This window comes from Podarcis bocagei (genome assembly GCF_964188305.1).
Source record: "Podarcis bocagei genome assembly, chromosome: 8".
Lineage (NCBI taxonomy): Eukaryota > Metazoa > Chordata > Lepidosauria > Squamata > Lacertidae > Podarcis > Podarcis bocagei.
This window is the reverse complement of record NC_138133.1, coordinates 1,794,082-1,813,668: the sequence shown is the minus strand read 5'-3', so window position 1 is coordinate 1,813,668 and position 19,587 is coordinate 1,794,082. Positions and strand designations below refer to the sequence as shown.

At 44.4% G+C, this 19,587-nt stretch overlaps 1 protein-coding gene and 1 long non-coding RNA gene across 6 annotated transcripts; one reads left to right on the top strand and one right to left on the bottom strand.

Annotated features, from left to right (window-relative positions):
- Window positions 1-70: 70 nt before the first annotated feature.
- Window positions 71-16,080, top strand: ATPSCKMT (ATP synthase c subunit lysine N-methyltransferase). 5 transcript variants are annotated; one of them, XM_081206027.1, is made up of 5 exons: window positions 71-172; window positions 7,874-8,169; window positions 11,988-12,125; window positions 14,356-14,406; window positions 15,500-16,080. In XM_081206027.1, the coding sequence occupies exons 2-5, from the start codon at window positions 7,885-7,887 to the stop codon at window positions 15,698-15,700; spliced, it is 675 nt and encodes a 224-aa protein (XP_081062153.1). In that variant the 5' UTR covers window positions 71-172; window positions 7,874-7,884; the 3' UTR covers window positions 15,701-16,080. The 5 variants fall into 5 exon arrangements, with proteins under 5 accessions (XP_081062153.1, XP_081062154.1, XP_081062150.1 ...); XM_081206028.1 differs by lacking the exons at window positions 71-172; window positions 14,356-14,406 and adding exons at window positions 524-944; window positions 6,643-6,794; XM_081206024.1 differs by lacking the exon at window positions 71-172 and adding an exon at window positions 6,397-6,794.
- Window positions 12,205-14,343, bottom strand: LOC308593564. The gene is made up of 2 exons (XR_014011009.1): window positions 13,106-14,343; window positions 12,205-13,075 (listed from the first exon to the last, which is right to left on the bottom strand). It is a non-coding gene; the product is annotated as an uncharacterized lncRNA (long non-coding RNA).
- Window positions 16,081-19,587: the final 3,507 nt, after the last annotated feature.

The window sequence follows — 19,587 nt, the reverse complement described above, 5'->3', positions numbered from 1 at the left end:
GAGTTGGCGCGCCTGGCGTCCCTCCCGCCCCGCCCCGCCTCGAGCCTTGGGAGTTCTGCTTCGGAATCCCGGCGCCTTTCTTTTCCCTCCTGGCGGCCCTTCTGTGCCTCCCTCTGCTCCCTTTCCCCGCCGCCCTTCTCCCTCTTTCTTCGAAATTGTGGTAAATGGCCAGGTAAGGTTTGACCTAGACGAAGCCACGGGTCCGACAACAACTCCTTTCTTAATACTGTATTTACATGCTGTCTAGTAACAAGCTGCAAGAATGAGCGATTTCCAGTGCAATATAATACAACTATAAACTAAGTATAAAGAGGAAAATAAAATCAGAATAAAAAAAATCCAACACATGCGAACTCAGGGTTTAGATTTTGATGTAAAGGGCTTTATCCAATTGGTACTCTGGCAGGCAAGGGTTGTCTGCTAATGGAGGGGGAGGGCAAGCAGTTTTTCATAGAATCATAGAGTTGGAAGAGACCACAAGGGCCATCGAGTCCAACCCCCAATTTTTGCCAACCCCCAGTTTTTGCCAGTTCCCCCTTGCATCCATCTTAAAACATATTTTGGAGTGTTCCGCCAACTGTCCAGAACAGATATTTGGAGTGCAGGGAGGTGACAGGGGGAGAAAGAATTTGCAAAAATTGCATTAGCAGTCACTTCTGCTGAAGCAACAGTGCATGGACAACTACTTGGAAATAAGTTTTATTAATTTTCATTTGCAGAAATCCAGTATAGGCCTTATTACAGTGGAGCCTTGACTTACATAAGCCTCTTCTTGCGGACATTCCAAATTGCATCCGCAGCAAACCCGGAAGTAAGCACCAGGTTTGCTGTGATTCGCGCATGCGTGGAAGTGGCTGCCGCTGAATTCGCACATGCACAAGATGCCTCTTCTAGCATCCCATTTCAACCAGCGAAAGAACCTCCGGAATGGATTATGTCCATAAGTAGAGGTTCCACTGTATATCAATACCAAATTACAATGCCAATTCAAATACAAATCAATAACATAACCCAGTGTTTCCCAACCTTTTTTGGGCAAAGGCACACTTGTTTCATAAAAAAAATCTCGAGGCACACCACCATGCCAGATGGGGAAAGGTCACTTTTTACTTATGTAAAAAAAAATAAAAAAAATAGTAACAGCATAGAAGGTAATGGTTAGGCTAGCATCCCTCTTCCAAATATGCTAGGTTTTTATTTGCAGGGACTGTTCTACATGGGAAAGCATTCAGCACTGTCATTCTCCCATCTGCCATCTGAATTGGTACTATTCTGGGTCAACTTACTCTGCTGCATGTGTAGATGAAAATGGCACCAAGTGTGGGGGAGGGGGCAGAACAGGTTTCAGATACAGGATATTAAGCATACACGTACTTCAGATTGAACTGGTTGCTTGCTTTGCAAGTTTTCATTTCCCAAATGACTGCCTTGGCAAGCGCAATACCTACCAGGCTCAACGCCGGTCTCGCGCTGCCGCTTCCCGCGCTCTCAAGGACCCGGGAGGAGGAAGGCGTGAAGGGAATCCTGAAGGCGCGAAAACCTCGTGCATGTGCAGGCCTTCCGCCTGCGACAGCCCAGTAGGCCGGCCGAAGCGAGCGGCGATGGGATGTGGGAGGGAGCTCGCTCGCCGCCCCGCGTGTGCCTATGTGGGGCACGTTACAGCCCCGTGACGTCAGCGCCACGCAGGCAGCCAGGCAGGCAGACGGCGAGAGCCCCGCGCTGGGCGGCCTCTCCTCGCCGCCGCCGCCCCGCCTCTCGCCGCCCGACTCGCCCGCCTCCCTCCCACGGCACACCAGGCAACGTCTCGCGGCACACTAGTGTGCCGCGGAATACCGGTTGGGAAACACTGACATAACCAATTATAAAATTTAAGTGGCCCCCTGCATGCTGTACTTCAACGTCTACTAATTCCCTTTAATTCTGCTTCCAGTCTATTACTCAATCCAATTACAATCCAATCTTGATAAAATCCCTTATACCACAGTTACAATGATTTAACTTCAATTTGTATTAACACATTTAGTAATATATAAGTTCGCTAGTGAAGTTATCCTTCCTGTTTCAGGTATTAATCTTAATCAATTGTTCTTTTATGTCTTTGTAAATATTATGCCCATCTTGGTTGTTCCTGGTCTCCTTCGTGCCTTACGGCGCTGTTGACTTGGTGTCACTCTAAAGAGATCTCTCCTCTTTTGTTCTCCAGCCCCTCTGATTGCAGCTATAAAATTCCATCGCCATTACTTTCAGTCCCAGGAGGGGATTTCCCTGGCGCCCTGCCAAAGCCCTGGCAAGCCTCCAAGCTCTCCCTTCTCTGTCCAACTGAAGAAATTAGCTAAAATTACTCGTAGAAGAGTGATCTGGTGCCCCGCCAAAGCCTTGGCAAGTCCTCAAAGTCCAATCTGTCCTCCCCTCAATCAGGGGAAAAATAAGAATTAACTCAGTAGATTCCCAGTCTTTTAAAAATTATTCCATACTGTTATGTTTTCCTCACACAGTTCCATTTGTCATTGTAATCCATATCTATATTCCCTTCTCCCTTCATCTTCACTTGCTATATGAAAAAAGAATTGGGGGGGGGGCTTTCTTGGGGGCGTTGCTGAGTCTTTTATGTAACAAAGTATTTATAACGAAGCCATTGGCTTCCCTCTGCAACACATACCGTTTTTTAGATCGAATGAAGTCATCATTTGAATTTAAATCTGTACGACCTTGTAGCTATAGTCATACCTCATGTTACGTCCGCTTCATGTTACGTTCTTTCAGGTTACGTCCTGCGGCGACCTGGAAGTACCGGAAAGGGTTACTTCCAGTTTCGCCGCATGCGCAGAAACGCAAAATGATGTCATGCACAGAAGCGGCGAATCGCAACCCGCATGTGCGCAGACGCGCCACTGTGGGTTGCACTCTTTTCATGTTGCGAACGGGCCTCCGGAATGGATTCCGTTCGCAACCAGAGGTACCACTGTATTTCAATTCAGCAATCCTTAATCTTGTCCCATCATTACCAGCACACATCTGTGCATTAATCTGTGCATTAATCCTAATTAAATTCTTAATGAACAGAAGAACCGCTCCTTCTTAATGGCACTGTTGGAGGATTACCAACAGGTGAAGTGCTTTTTCATTCAGCGCATCCCTGCTTCCCGCATTCCATGTCGGAGCGAAAGCCAGGTACCGAGATGATCTGCGAGTGAAACTTCCCCCAGGGTTGGGGGAGTTTACAAAGATAATTACCCTCACTCATCTTTGTTCATTCCTTCGCCAACAAACTCTCATTGTCGTGGGAGCTGCGCCATTGAGGCAACTGGAACCAGAAGCTGCAACAACTACTTGGATTCTTGAGAGTTTAAAAAGCCCAGGAAAAGAAAAACATTTTGCCCGATTCTGAAAAGTGTACCCCTCCCCCCAAAAAAAGAGATACCCATTCCCTGATGGAAGATAATCTCAGTATCTGGCTTGGGACATATGGGAGGAGACAGTCCCAGGCTGTTTAGGACTTTACAAGTCAGCATCAGCACCTGGAACTGGGTCTGGAAACAGACTGGAAGCCAGTGCAGATGACAGCACTATCATAATATGATAAGGACGCGGGTGGCACTGTGGTCTAAACCGCTGAGTCTGAGCTCCCGTTGCTCTGTCCCAGCTCCTGCCAACCTAGCAGTTCGAAAGCATGCCAGTACAACTAGATAAATAGGTACCGCTGTGGCAGGAAGGTAAATGGCGTTTCTGTGCACTCTTGCTTCCATCACAGTGTCCTGTTGCACCAGAAGCAGTTTAGTCCTGCTGGCCACATGACCCAGAAATCTGTTTGTGGACAAACGCCAGCTCCCTCGGCCTGAAGGCGAGATGAGCACTGCAGTCCCATAGTCACCTTTGACCAGACTTAACCGCCCAGGGGTCCTTTACCTTTAGCTAATATGGTTAGCAGCCCCAGTTAACAGTCTTACAACCCTATTCTGGACAAGCTGAAGTTTGTGGCCTGTTTTCAAAGGCAGAACCACAAATGCTGCACTGAACTTGTCCAAAGGGTAGATTACCAGAACGTGGATAACCAAAGCAGATAAATCCATGTAGATAGGATTGCAGTTGGCAAATCAGCAAAAGCTGATAAAAGGTATTCCAGGCCAGGCTTAGATGTTTTTGACTTCCAATACAGTGGTACCTCGGGTTAAGTACTTAATTCGTTCCGGAGGTCCGTTGTTAACCTGAAACTGCTCTTAACCTGAAGCACCACTTTAGCTAATGGGGCCTCCCGCTGCTGCCGCGCTGCCGGAGCACGATTTCTGTTCTCATCCTGAAGCAAAGTTCTTAACCTGAAGCACTATTTCTGGGTTAGCGGAGTCTGTAACCTGAAGCGTATGTAACCTGAAGCGTATGTAACCCGAGGTACCACTGTATTACATTCTATTATCTTGCTGCATATCTGTTTGTGGCCATTGTCTCCCCCCTGTTCTGTTACTATAAAGGTTCTTTCATATGCCATACAGTGCACATCATGAATATTCACAGCCCAATCCTATGCAAAATGGAGGATAACATGGGCTGTTGGAATCAGCAGGCCTAACTCTCCATAGGGTAGAGCAGATGGCCTTCAATAAATGTCTCTGGTCTCCGCTTTTTGTATATAGACTGAAGCAAAAACCTTGTAAGCTAAAGCCTGGAAAGTCGTTCATAAAAGTCTAAATTTCCTTCATTTATAACCACTAAAACCCCCTTGGAAGCAGGAGAAAAGGGGGGGGGGCTTTGACTGTTTAAGCCTGCAGGAGAGGGAGTAAAGAAAGACAAGTTTCCACCGTCTCAAACCTGGGAACGGGGTGTCAGAGACAGAAATTGTTGGAGATGTTCATTGACTGCGAATGGAACACTTTGACAGATAGCTAAAAAAGAGAAATAAACTGATTCCAATGTTGCCTTTTGCATTCTAAAGAAACAAAATATCTGAAAAATGAAAGTAATTTTCCTTTGTTGGACTTGCCTTAAAAAGATGGATACAAATAGAAATTGTCTCCTCTAGAGGGAGCTTGTTAAATTGTTGCTGCAGTCTACTTGGGGACTTTACAGCTGTGAGATTAAGATCGTGGGACCAGTCCTTTTGACCTTGAATAAAAATGTGCTGGGAGGAAGTTTTGGTGCTTGCTTTATGCAAGACAAGTGCTTTGTTGGAACAGATGCATGAGAAGATGGATTTGATGAATGAGAAAACGGATTTGATGACTGTTGTGGTCAATAACTGCGGACAAACACGGAATACTGATACAGAAATCATTCAGGGACCAACTCAGGAACCTGTATTGATTGGGCAAGTGCAGAAGATAATGGAGGAGGTTGCGGTTGCACCTCAAATAATACAAATGAAGAGATCCGAGGCCCTGCAGGAGAATAAGCCGCTGTTTTTGAAGATTGAAGTTGGAGTGGGCCAGGGGGAGTCTGGAGCTGAAGAGGTTCTTAACTTCGGAGGGACTTTGAAATATGCTCTTAAATATTTTTTGGATTACATTGATGACTGTGGGGAGTGGGACTGTAGGGAATGGGCTGGTTTGATGAAGGGAGATGGAGACAATTTTGGGCTGGAACCTCCCAGAGACCTACTCCTCAATGAGAAAGGAAAGAAATTAAGAAAGAGACCAACAAAAGACAAGGGAAAGTACAGGTATAAACAAGAAGAGGAAGATCTGCAGAAGGGACATGGAAGAGATTTAAGAGCCTCGGACATAAGATTACCAGGTTGATGGGCTAGATGGAATGGACAGTAAGGACTGACATGACCCGAGACCAGGAAGAAGAGACGCTGGATGAAGATTGGAAGAAAATTTATAAAGAAAAAAATTTATTTAGGGAATTAGCCTAAAATTAATGAATATTAGGGGAAATGTTGGAATGAAACTATATGGCTTTAGTAGAAATGATATAAGGAGTCATGTATAAATGAGTATTAAGTTTCAAGCTCTAAGGTATTTTACGGTAAGATAAGGTTAAATAAATCAAGGCAATTTGAATAACAGAATATGGGGAAAGATGGAAAGGATTTGCTGAGTTAATAGGTTAAATTGTTAAGATAAATTATTCAATAAAAATTGAGAAAGATGGAAAGAATTTGCTGAAATAACTAATTAAACTAGAATACAAAAAGGGAGGTGTGAGGAGGTCAATGAAACAAGCAAATGGAAGTTAAAGATATGTAATATGGGATTTGTGTTTTTTCTTTCTTTTTGTGGTATTGTTATATTGGTTTTTATGTGTTTTTTCTGTTCTTTTTTATGTATTGTAGTGTTGTTTCCTATTTTTTCTTCTTTTCTGTAATCCTGAAACTCTTAATAAATATTATTTAATAAATAAATAAATAAATGTCTCTGGTCTAAAGAATGTGGCTTGTGGCATATTCTGCAGCATGTGGGGCTTACGGATGAGTAGGCCTGCACAGGGTTAGACTGCTCATTTCGTTGCAGAACTTGCAGTGAAATGAGCAGCCTAATCCTATGCATTCTTCTCACATGTAAGTCCCACTCAGATCAGTTGGACTTGCTTCTGAATAAACAAGCTTAGGATCAGGCTGAATGTTTCTGAATTCTCAGTGATTCTGATAATGTATTCAAAAGGAGTATATTTGCATAGTGAGCTTATATATCATATGGTGTTTTCCAGATGTTTTTTCCCATTGCAAATAGAATCCAATTTATGAAGGAACATTAACATTTCAAGTATTAGAACACAATGAACGTTACAGTAGAAATGCCAAAGGAAATATTTCTGATGAGAGATCATCCTTCATTATTCAGATCCTGCGAGACTGGGTCGTATGTATTAATACTAGATTGTGTATGTGTATTTTGTACTGTTTAAATGAGAACCGAAGTGAGGCATAATTCAGTTTCTCTCATAATTCATTTTTGTTAATACAATTTGAGGCAGTGTTGACAAGAGGCACAGTCCAGAAAGGAAATTGATGTTTTAAATTAGAAAGCAGAGGCATGATATTCCCAAAGCCAGGAATTTTTAAATCCTGCTGCTGTGAATGCGAGAGATTTAAACACGAACTTCATGTATAATTAACTAATGAAATTTGCTGCTACAAGATGTGGCGGCCCATCGCTCAGACAGCTTTAAAAGGGAATTAGATAAATTTGTGAATGGTAAATTTATCTAATCCTTAATGGACCCTCCTTGTTCAGAGTCTGGATACCTTTGAATGCCAGTTTGTTGTTGTTTAGTTGATTAGTCATGTCCAACTCTTCATGACCCCATGGACCAGAATGCCCGTTAGTGAGGGACAAACAGCAGGAGGGGGGCTGTTGCCATTATGCCTTCTCAAATACCGTATTTTTCGTCCTATAGGGCGCACCGGCCCATAAACGCACCTCATTTGGGGGGGGGGGAATGAATTTAAAAAAATTATTTCCTCCCCCCCCCCCAGCCCCGGCTGCCGCCCTAAGCCTTGCGCACACCTGCCCGAAGCACGGGGCGCCCTCCGGAGGGCTCCCCGTGCTTCGGGCGGCAGGCTGCCGCCCCAAGCCTCGCGTGCCCTGCGGGACCTCCCGCCGGGCTTGCAAGGCTTGCGGATAGCTTCCTGAAGCCTGGAGAGCGAGAGGGGTCGGTGTGCACCGATGCCTCTCGCTCTCCAGGCTTCAGCGAAAGCCTGCATTCACCACATAGGATGCACACACATTTCCCCTTCATTTTTGGAGGGGAAAAAGTGCGTCCTATGCGGCGAAAAATACGGTATATCTGAATTGTCTGTGTTGGAAACAAGATGTAAGATTGGACAGCCTGATCCAGCAGGGCTCTTTCTCATATAATATCTCCTATTGAAATTGGGGTGTAAGAATATAAGCTTAATAGATATTCTCTTGTATAATAAATGCTTTCCCTTTTCTAGGTATTTTTGGTATGCCGGAAGAACTTTCTGGAGGCAACACAGCACAAGACATGATGCCGTTGATGATCTCTGATGAGGGCCCTAAACAAAGGAACTGGGGCTTACTGGTCACCGGCGTTATTGGTGGGACATTAGTGGCCCTGTACTCTGTTGCCACGCCATTTATTGCCCCTGCGCTGAGGAGGCATTGCCTGCCATATGTCCCTGCAACTTCAAAGCAGGTTGAAAATGTCCTGAAGATGCTAAAGGACAGAAATGGACCCCTAGTTGATATCGGTAGTGGTGATGGGCGCATTGTGAGTCAAAGTCAGGTTGTGTTCTTGTTGGAGCCATGCTAGTGTATGTTGACCTTTGTGGCACTGTGCTCAAAGTGTATGTAGCTTTCATACAGGGCTAGGACTGGGTGAGACGTAGGAACACATGAAGCTGCTTTGACGGATCCATTGGCGCATGCAGTCCAGTCTTGTTTGGTCTCATTGGCAGCAGCTCCCAGGCAGAGGTTTCTTTCCCAGTCCTGCTACCTAAATCCTTTAATTGGAGATGTTTCCGGTTGACTTGCCAATCATGTGCATTACATTTGAACTATAAAGCACATCAGTAGAGCTGCCAGCTGCAGTCCAGTGTCCCCTGCCACACACACATGGGCACTTTAAAATCTGCTGCTAAGTCGGGTGTTGAAGCACCTCTGACTTTTCCTGCCCTGTCCACCATCCCAGGCATTTTGCACACTCCCTGCTGCTCTGGCAGTTGGGACTCCACGTCCTAGGACAAAAGGACAAGAGGAAAAATGAGAGGGAGGCAGAGTTTCTGTGACTGCTTAACTTCCTGGTTTAGGCTTCCATTCTAACCCCCAGCCTGGCAGGGCTTTGCAGAGCAGTGCTGCTGCAGTCACAGGCTGGTTGCTGAGGGATGATGATGGCTGGGCCTCGTCCCTGTGCCAGGTCCAGCCGGGCCCAGCAGTTGGGTTGAGATCAGGCCTAAGCCAGTGATGACTGTGAGACTAGCTTGATATAATAATGATGATGATGATGATGATGATGTATACCCCACCCATCTGGGCGGCTTCCAGCAGAATATTAAAATACAATGATTCATCTAGTATTAAAAGCTTCTTTAAACAGGGCTGCCCTCAGATGTCTTCTAAAAGTCCGATAGTTAATTTCTTTGACATCTGGTGGGAGGGCGTTCTACAGGGTGGGCACCACTACCAAGAAGGTCCTCTACCTGGTTTCCTGTAACTTCACTTCTCGCAGGGAGGGAACCACCAGAAGGCCCTTGGCACTAGATCTCAGTGTCCAGGCTGAACGATGGGGGTGGAGACGCTCCTTCAGGTATACTGGGCCTAGGCCATTTAGGGCTTTAAAGGTCAGCACCAACACTTTGAATTGTGCTCGGAAACATACTGGGAGCCAATGTAGGTCTTTCAAGACCGGTGTTATATGGTCTCGGTGGCTGCTCCCAGTCACCAGTCTAGCTGCCACATTCTGGATTAGTTGTAGTTTCCGGGTCACCTTCAAAGGTAGCTCCATATAGAGTGCATGGCAGTAGTCATGTAGAGCCATGTAGAGCGCATGACAGAGTAGTACCACTCGGGCGAGACAGTTCGCAGACAGGTAGGGTCTCAGCCTGCGTACCAGGTGGAGCTGGTAGACAGCCGCCCTGGACACAGAATTGGCCTGTGCCTTCATGGACAGCTGTGAGTCCAAAATGACTCCCAGGCTGCGCACCTGGTCCTTCAGGGGCACAGTTACTCCATTCAGGACCAGGGAGTCCTCCACACCAGCCCGCCCCCTGTCCCCCCAAAACAGTACTTCTGTCTTGTCAGGAGTCAACCTCAATCTGTTAGCCACCATCCATCCTCCAACCAACCGCCTCCAGACACTCACACAGGACCTTCACCACCTTCACTGATTCCGATTTAGAAGAGAGGTAGATTCATCAGATCCTAGAGTGGTTCAGCCCTGCCTGCTCCCCCCCCCCCCCCGGGAATGCCTCATTTGGAAGCTGGCAGGAGACCAGCTCATCTGGAAGAGCCCTGGAGGAAGGGTGGTTTGGATTTCTCTGACCACCTCTCAGCAGGCATATGGGCAACGGGACCAAGGGTGGAGCATGATGGAAGAAGTTGCAGCTCTTGTCTTTTTACACCATTGCAGGAGAAAATACATTATCAGGCAACCCTGATAGTAAGTGGCTCCAAATGATTGCATTACCTGCATGTTATGAACAAATTGACAGATTCCCGTTAAAGTGAATAGCCAAATTGATTTATTCAGATATTTGCAAGGCTGAGATCTGCAATTGAGCAGATAATTGCTTCAACAAGAAAACATTCCTTTTATGATTCCTATCGCATATACAGGTGAAACTCGAAAAATGAGAATATCTTGGAAAAGTTCATTTATTTCAGAAATTCAACTTAAAAGGTGAAACTAATATATGAGATAGACTCATGACATGCAAAGTGAGATGTGTCAAGCCTTTATTTGTTATAATTGTGATGATTATGGCGTACAGCTGATGAAAACCCCAAATTAACAATCTCAGAAAATTAGAATATTGTGAAAAGGTGCAGTAGCTATTCAATCCATAACACCTGCAATGGGTTCATGAGCCTTTAAATGGTCTCTCAGTCTGGTTCAGTAGGAAGCACAATCATGGGGAAGGCTGCTGCCCTGACAGTTGTGCAGAAAGCCATCACTGAGACCCTCCATAAGGAGGGAAAGCCTCAAAAGGTAATTGCAGAAGAAGTTGGATGTTCCCAAAGTGCTGTATCGAAGCACATTAATGGAAAGTTATGCGGAAGGGAAAAGTGTGGAAGAAAAAGGTGCACAAGCAGCAGAGATGACCGCAGCCTGGAGAGGATTGTCAGAAAAAGACCACTCAAACGTGTTGGGGACTTTCACAAGGACTGGACTGAGGGAATTAGTGCATCAAGAGCCACCACACAGAAATGGATCATGGAGATGGGCTTCAAATGTTGTATTCCTCTTGTCGAGCTGCTCCTGAACAAGAAACAACGTCAGAAGTGTCTTACCTGGGCTAAAGAAAAAAAGAACTGGTCTGTTGCTCAGTGGTCCCAAGTCCTGTTTTCTGATGTGAGCAACATCTGCATCTCATTTGGAAACCAAGGACCAGGAGTCTGGAGGAAGAATGGGGAGGCACACAATGCCAGATGCTTGAAGTCCAGTGTGAAGTTTCCACAGTCTGTGTTGATTTGGGGAGCCCTGTCATCAGCTGGTGTTGGTCCACTGTGCTTCATTAAGTCCAGGGTCAACACAGCCGTCTACCAGGAAATTTTGGAGCACTTCATGCTTCCTTCTGCAGATGAGCTTTATGGGGATGCTGACTTCATTTTCCAGCAGGACTTGGCACCTGTCCACACTGCCAAAAGTACCAAAACCTGGTTCAATGCCCATGGGATTACTGTGCTTGATTGGCCACCAAACTCGCCTGACCTGAACCCCATAGAGAAACTATGGGGCATTGCCAAGAGAAAGATGAGAGACATGAGACCGAGCAATGCAGAAGAGCTGAAGGCTGCTATTGAAGCATCCTGGTCTTCCATAACACCTCAGCAGTGCCACAGGCTGATAGCATCCATGCCACGCCGCATTGAGGCAGTAATTGATGCAAAAGGGGCCCAAACCAAGTACTGAGTACATATGCATGCTTCTACTTCTCAGAGGTCCAATATTGCTCTATTTTGCAATCCTTGTTTTGCTGATTTCATTTAATATTCTAATTTTCTGAGATTGTTAATTTGGGGTTTTCATCAGCTTTACGCCATAATCATCACAATTATAACAAATAAAGGCTTGACATATCTCGCTTTGCATGTCATGAGTCTATTTCATATATTAGTTTCACCTTTTAAGTTGAATTACTGAAATAAATGAACTTTTCCACAATATTCTATTTTTTCAAGTTTCACCTGTACATGCAATAAAAATTAAATCCCATTGAACTCTGTATACAATGCTATACATGCCTAAGATCCTGGTGTATGTTTGCCTTATTTAAATTATTTCTGTATTTTCACAGAATACTAAGTTCTAATATTCAGTGTCCCAAGGAATCTGTTTTACTGAACAAAGACTGATTTATCTTTTTGCAGGTAATAGCAGCTGCAAAAGTTGGATTCAAAGCTGTTGGTTATGAATTAAATCCTTGGCTCGTGTGGTATTCCAGGTACTGTGCCTGGAGAGAAGGAGTTCATCAGGATACCAAATTTTACATTTCAGACTTATGGAAGGTACGAGAACATTTTCAACTATCAGCGATGCTAGTAAAATGGTCAGTTGCAATACTGAATATGGCTTTTAACGTTTAAAAAAATGCTGCATACTAATTTTGAAATTCCAATGGGAAATAAGAATTGGAGCACACATATTAAGTTAAATTAAAACCAGAGGCAAAATGGCAATTCTCCTTTCCCCCTTTCTTCAACCTTTTTGTTTGTGTCTGTCTGGGCCAGACTAGAGGCCAGGTAGCCCACCCATTAGGCAAGGTGAGGCGACCATCTTGGGCGGCAAGATCCTCAGGAGCAGCAGATCTGGTCTCCAAGGGAGGCATCATCATCTGCTGCTGCATCCTCCTCCTTTGATGCGAAATCTGCCCCCTCCTTTTCAGCCACCTCCTCAATGCCACCTCCACAGCGGCCTTTTGGCAAATAGGCTGCGGATCTGCTACGCCTAGGGAGGAAATGGCGGGGGCTGCCTTCTAGGGTCTTCTCAACTCTGCACCTGCACAGCGTGATTCAGAGTGGGGCCCTTTCCCCCTGTGACGGCCTTTGATTCCCACTCAACCATCAGATCAGGTAAATTTGATTCTCCCCTCCTTGTTCCTGATGTAGGTCTTCACTCACCCCTTCTTCCCTGATGGTGAAGGGGGCACTCTTTTGTGGTTTGCCTCAGGCACCAAAATGTCTTGGGCCGGCCCTGACTAGAGGTCATAAGAGCAGGTGGGTCTTTAGGTCTGCCACCTCTCAGCACCTGTCACAATCTGAATTTGCAGGGTGGGGTGGTTGCACTGTGCTGCTCTTTAGATAGGACACATAGAAGACTGGGTTTATCTCTGGCTTTATCTATGTACAAGCCCACATTCATTCAGTGCGAAGTCTTGTTGCTTTCCCTTTTGGTAATGTCTATAAAAGACATCCTTTACTCTCCTTTAACGCAACTAAACCTCTCTCTCTCTCTCTCTCTCTCTCTCTCTCTCTCTCTCTCCTATAACTCTTTCAAGACTCTTTGCTTGGTGTCTTCTCTCTTTCCTCTGTCTTGAATTCAACTTGCCTAATCTATTTTGCTCATCTTTAATGGTCACAAGACTCCTTTTTTCTGTTCTCCTTGTATTCTGTAATCTTGTTTCGTTGTCCTTTTGAAGCCCAAATGGCAAAAAGTTCTGTTTGTCTGGCTAAAAGTTATGATCTGAGCTGTGGGAACTGGAAGTTTTTGAATGCTGTTATCTTTTGTGTTTGTAACACTGGGATTTCATGGTGTTGTCTTGCTATTTTATTTATTGTAGGCCACTTTGAGCTTTTGGGGAAAACAGCTAACAAACATTTCAAAGGAATTAAATTAATTTCCACTACTGAACCTCACCATTTCTTCCTTGCTGCTCCCAGTTGTTTGAATTCTTTATCTCCTGGTTTTGATCTGACTCTTTTCATTGCTGTATTTAAATTAATTGGCCATCCCAAACCCAGAACCCACAGGTTGTTTTGGAATACAAGTTCCATCAGAGTTAGTGAATAAGCAGGTTATCTTTTCACTGTTAATCTGATATGTTCTCATGAGAGTTAGTTGTTAGATGGCTGTGACTTTAAAAGAAACAGGAGCTATTCAGAGGGTGGTAGACTAAGCAGTTCCTCTCATTTAATATACTGTAATTATGTTTGAAATTCATGGAAATATAATGAAAGAGAAACATAAAAAGACAGGAACAGGAATCTTTAATATTGGACCAGCCTACCAAATTATTTATTCCTTGTTAAATATTAGAAATATCTCTCTTCTTAAGAAACCTTAGCCTAGAAAGTTTGTTCTTGAGTGTAATATGATCAGTATCCCAGCTTAGAGACCAATCTAGGCTTCTTACGATTGAAGTAAAGCCTAGGAAGAACACACAAAATGAATTGTTTAGAAGTTTAGAAAATGAGACTTTCATTTGCTTATGCAGCAGAAATTCAGATAGGTGTTTTTTAGTGGCAGGCAAGTCAAAGTAGCAAAACTCACCACCAGTTTCCTTCTGTCGTCCATATGTAGAAACGGAGCAGGGATCTCCACTGCAGTGCATTGCTGCCATTAGACAGCTGGAGCAAAATGTTTAATTTAACTTAAATACAGATTTTCTGATTCTTAGAGTGTAAAAGAAAGAACTAGATGTACCTTTTCATCACGTTACACACATATGGTCTGTACTAAGTAGACAGACAAACAGAATTTTTAGAGGATGAATATTTATGACTACCTTTTTTTTAATAGGTCAGTTTTTCCCAGTACACAAATGTTGTTATATTTGGAGTACCTCAAATGGTAAGTTTCTGTTATTGAATCATAAAATTATCTAGAATGTTGGTATATAGAAATCAAGTAGAACCTTTTTAATGAATAGGTAGGACAGAATCCTTGTTTTATGTTGGGGGGTGGGAGTAGAAACTGCTTATTAGAAAAGCTAATCAATAAACTGAAACTGACACGGGGACAAATAAAAGAGGACGTCTTCGCTCCAGTATGGCTCCCCTTTATCACATACACAGCCCAACAAGACAACGACAAGAACCCGCCGACAGCATACAAATCAATCTGGTTTCCTTGACCCAACAAGTTCTCCTCTCCCCACAAAGGCAAACAAATCCCATCACAGGCAACCACAGACAACCAACCACTCCTTGGGCCCCCAGCCTCTCACTACCAAGGAAACGTAACCAGCGAATAGACACAAAACCCCTCACGTACACTGCAAAAAAAATAAATGTCACCCCCTCCTCTTCCCCCCTCTTCTTCCTGTCCTTATACTGTACTCAACACTAATGTCCCATAACAAATGTAACTGATCAGTAGAAAAGACTGTACAACTTGAAAAAGGAGACAAGGCATGTCCTTTTGTAAAGCATGAAAATCATTAATAATAAAAATTTAAAAAGGGGTAGAAACTGCTGCTAAAATGTGAAACTCTCCAGAAGTCTCCCCGCAACCATTCAAGTGCATAGAGCCTTCCTCCCTCTACAGAGTGCTTATCGCAGACTACGTCTGTTGTGTCTTCTGCTCATTTGCTATCAACATTTCTGTACAGCCAGTGTCTTATTCCACACTCAGCAAACCTCTTTTAATTCTTGCATCCCTCTACCAGCCCACTGAAGTCTTCCAAGGTGTTTCTAAGGTTCTGCCGAAGTCTTCTGACATTTAGTCCTCACTTGATTTTATAATTCCATACATTGTTTGACATGCATGTTCCACAGTAGGTCGTCCCTTGCCTAACTTCGAAATGAATTGGCAGTTCCTGGATGTTCTCTGTCAAGCACTGGAAAGCTAATGTTTTATATACTCAGTTAGTTATTCGTGTACATATCCTAGTGCTGAACACCATGTCCTCCCCACCGTCTGAAGGGGTTTTGTTCCTTCACAGATGCTGCAACTAGAGAAGAAGCTTGGAGAAGAGCTGGCGTCAGATGCCAGGGTCATTGCCTGCCGCTTTCCTTTCCCGCACTGGAGACCAAAGCACAGCTTTGGAGAGGGCATTGATGCTGTGTGGGCATATGATTCAGAATCCTTTGGAATGAAAGAAGAAAATGATTTGATTAAGACTAAGTGCATTCTTTCTAATTAGTTTAAATTCCAGAAGTATTGCACTGGTGCCTTTAAACTGTGAATGTGGGCATCTTATAGATAGTATTGTGTCTCTTAGGCAGGTGGGAGAATATTTCGGTAGTGGTAGCACTAAATGCTTCCTGAATATTTCCTGTATCTTGCCAAGGAGGGCTTCAGCCATGAAAAATGCTTGTACAATTTCCCCCCACCCTAGTCATGGTTAGGTGGGATATAGCTTTAATTTAAAAAGTAAATGACAGAATTATGACTTACCAATTCTTAAAAATGCACTGGTAAAATGTGTCCTCAGTTATATGTGTATTTCACTCTAATGCATAATCAATTGTAATATCTAACAAGGTTTTATTAAAAATTGGCTGTCTGATACAGCTAACTTTCCTTTGAGTATTCTTTGTGCTTTACGATTAGATGAAGACCTTAGACACCCTTCCTCTGAAGCAGGTCTCTCCCTCGCTGCATGCTCTTCTGCCTCCCCTTTCCTGCTCAATACACTTCCACTTCATCAGAACAAGAAACTGTATTGCCACATTTTATGAGGACAGATCTTTAAAGTGCCTGCCAGGGTGCAGGGCCACAGAAAGAGTGCACAGTGGGGTGGGGGGTGTGTGACTGGAGTTACAAGTCAGTACAAAGCATCAGAAGAAGCAGCCAATGGGAGGAGTTCAGCATCATGCTAAGTTAGTCACTTGGCAGTGTATTAGTTGCACTAGCATACTAGTGCAGTATACTACTAAGCGGTATACCAGTTGCACCAGGGAAGGGAAGGAAGCCAGCACGGTTCTTCTGGCTGGTTGTATAGCAGATTGATGTAGCCCCAACACTTCTGGTTGCACAGCAAGCTTCTGCATCCGTTGCACTGGATTTCATATTGTAGAGCCATTATTTTTGCCTTTACTCCAGTGCAACAGCTCCTTGAACCAGTACTCAGAGAATGTTGAGGCCATGAAGTATGTTGAAATGAAGATGATGCAATTGATTTTAACAAAAGGCAGCGTAATGATAATACAGAGAAGTGCCAAGTGCTTGTAGGTCATCCCAGTCTCATTGCACATATAACCAATAACATAACTCTCAGATGAAGCAGGATGAGATCTCCAGGATTGAACCTCATTTCATACTTCTTCAGCAAATGGAGAAATATGCAGATCACATGGAACCTGAAGCCAGCACTGCTATCAAGTACGCTAGCTCTCTTATAAACCAGGCATAGCTCCTCCCCTTCAAAGTTTCCCTCTTGTCTTATTGTGTTTGCGAACCTTTTAACACAATTGGCTAAGCTGGTGGTATGGCACAAAATATTCATGACCATCACAACTGCCCTGGAGCAAAGCTGTCAGAAAGTTTGTGCTATAACTTCTGTGATGGAAGGGAATGTTGTCAGATTTGTTGCTGGGAATACAACTTCACACAGGCTCTTGGGACAGAAGTAACTTTGTGGATGATAGTCTCAGAAGAAATTAAAAAAACTAGGAAAGTTCAAGGATAGAAGAGAAAAGAGTACAGAGAAGCAATAAGAGCCTAGAAATTGGAGCTTTGAAGAAACCAACCAAATATTGGACTGTAGGCTTTTCATTAGAATTTATAGGCAGTACTAAGTTTGATTCTTCCCCTGAAGCATTAGTGTTAAACCCAAATACAGTGGTACCTCAGGTTGCATACGCTTCAGGTTACCCAGAAATAGTGCTTCAGGTTAAGAACTTTGCTTCAGGATGAGAACAGAAATCGTGCTCCGGCGGCACAGCAGCAGCAGGAGGCCCCATTAGCTAAAGTGATGCTTCAGGTTAAGAACAGTTTCAGGTTAAGAACGGACCTCCGGAACGAATTAAGTACTTAACCCAAGGTACCACTGTAGGTGTTTTTTGCTTTCCCTGAGTCCTTCCCTGTCCTGAGATAGTCCCTCCTTTTTATTTTCCATATCTGTGAAAGGGTACAAAAGAGTTTGTAAGAGAGTGGACATTGGGCGACATTGCATACAACCTAATCACAGATTGTTAATGAGTTGCTATATAATGTTCTTCATATGTCAGTGTCAGGGATAATCATCCAGCAACACAATCCCATTCATATTCTGCTACATCTAGTCATGCAGAACTGCATGTAGCTAGAGTGGAATTCGGGCAAGAGTCTTGCTGTGCAGCATGCACAGGCAATGGATCTGTGAACACAACAAGATGGGGAGCATCTTGCGGTTGCCTTGGCAACAAGGACCATTTCCCCTCCCCGCATGTGAGAGCTTTATTTGGCCATAGCAACATTGTCAGGAACCAAACCTAATATGAACTATATGAACCCTGATTGGTATGGATCACCCGCAGCAAAGAAGTCCTAAAGCAGACCTGTGTCCTAAAGCAGCATTGTTCTGGGGCTGTGAACCAGCATAAAGAAAGAAAGATTGGGGAGGGAACAGTGGCGTAGCGTGGGGGGTGCAGGGGGTGCCGGCCGCACCGGGCGCAACATCTGGGGGGGCGCTCGCACTCGCAGCTCTCTGCCCCTACCTGGCTCACTCACTCTCTCTCACTGCAGTGCTGGCTGTGCGAATCCGATCCAAGCCGCTGGGTCGCCGCCCACTGTGGAGGGGGTGGGTGCCAGGCGTGCGGTGCGGAGAGAGAGCGAGGGACTATCTGGGGGAGGGACAGTGCAGCGGCCGCCCAGCGCAGCGCTGAGTACGGGAGAGAACTACACCAGACCAGACCAGGCAGCAGCAAGAAGAAGCTGGCAGCGGCGGCAGGTTAGGGGTTAGGGGGCGCAAATTACTTGCCTTGCCCCGGGTGCTGACAACCCACGCTACGCCACTGGGAGGGAATAAGCTTTTTGGCCCCTTTCAAAACTCAGGGTGTTGTTTTTTAATGTGAGCATTTGTGTGCATGTGAATAAGATGGGTGACATAAAAAATTTGTGAGGGTGTATGTATAATTTGACTAAAAAGTTGTAGGCATGGTCCATCTTTTGTTGTTAAGCTTTTTCTACACACACCTAATCTATTCTTCCTTCCGTACCTTTCTTAGAAAAGGATTGTATTTACTGTGGGCAGGAAAGCACGCTCCACCTATGGAACCATGTTCATTAGCAGGTGCTGAAGTGCTCCACAAATCTTTCAAAAATAATTGCTTTTTTAATGAGTAGCTTCATGTGGGTATAGAATTTCAGCATGGCAGCATATTTATTAGTACTAATAATAAAGGGCAAAAGTGGTAAGGACCTAACAGAAGCAGAAGACATCAAGAAGAGGTGGCAAGAATACACAGAGGAATTATACCAGAAAGATATGGATGTCTCGTACACCCCAGGTAGTGTGGTTGCTGACCTTGAGCCAGACATCCTGGAGAGTGAAGTCAAATGGGCCTTAGAAAGCACTGCAAATAACAAGGCCAGTGGAAGTGATGGTATTCCAGATGAACTATTTAAAATTTTAAAAGATGATGCTGTTAAGGTGCTACACTCAATATGCCAGCAAGTTTGGAAAACTCAGCAGTGGCCAGAGGATTGGAGAAGATCAGTCTACATCCCAATCCCAAAGAAAGGCAGTGCCAAAGAATGCTCCAACTACCACACAATTGCACTCATTTCACACGCTAGCAAAGTTATGCTTAAAATTCTACAAGGCAGGCTCAAGCAGTATGTGGACCGAGAACTCCCAGAAGTGCAAGCTGGATTTAGAAGAGGCAGAGGAACCAGAGACCAAATTGCAAACATGCGCTGGATTATGGAGAAAGCTAGAGAGTTGCAGAAAGACATCTACTTCTGCTTCATTGACTATGCAAAAGCCTTTGACTGTGTCGACCACAGCAAACTATGGCAAGTTCTTAAAGAAATGGGAGTGCCTGATCACCTCATCTGTCTTCTGAGAAATCTTTCAGTTTCTGAGAAACAAGAAGCTACAGTTAG

What these genes read in the sequence shown, in the direction of transcription:
- ATPSCKMT (XM_081206027.1), top strand. Translation starts at nt 7,885, where the DNA reads ATGCCGGAAGAACTTTCTGGAGGCAACACAGCACAAGACATGATGCCG. An exon ending in GTAGTGGTGATGGGCGCATT is followed by an intron (nt 8,170 to 11,987) that starts GTGAGTCAAAGT and finishes ATCTTTTTGCAG; the next exon opens with GTAATAGCAGCTGCAAAAGT. An exon ending in TATTTGGAGTACCTCAAATG is followed by an intron (nt 14,407 to 15,499) that starts GTAAGTTTCTGT and finishes GTTCCTTCACAG; the next exon opens with ATGCTGCAACTAGAGAAGAA.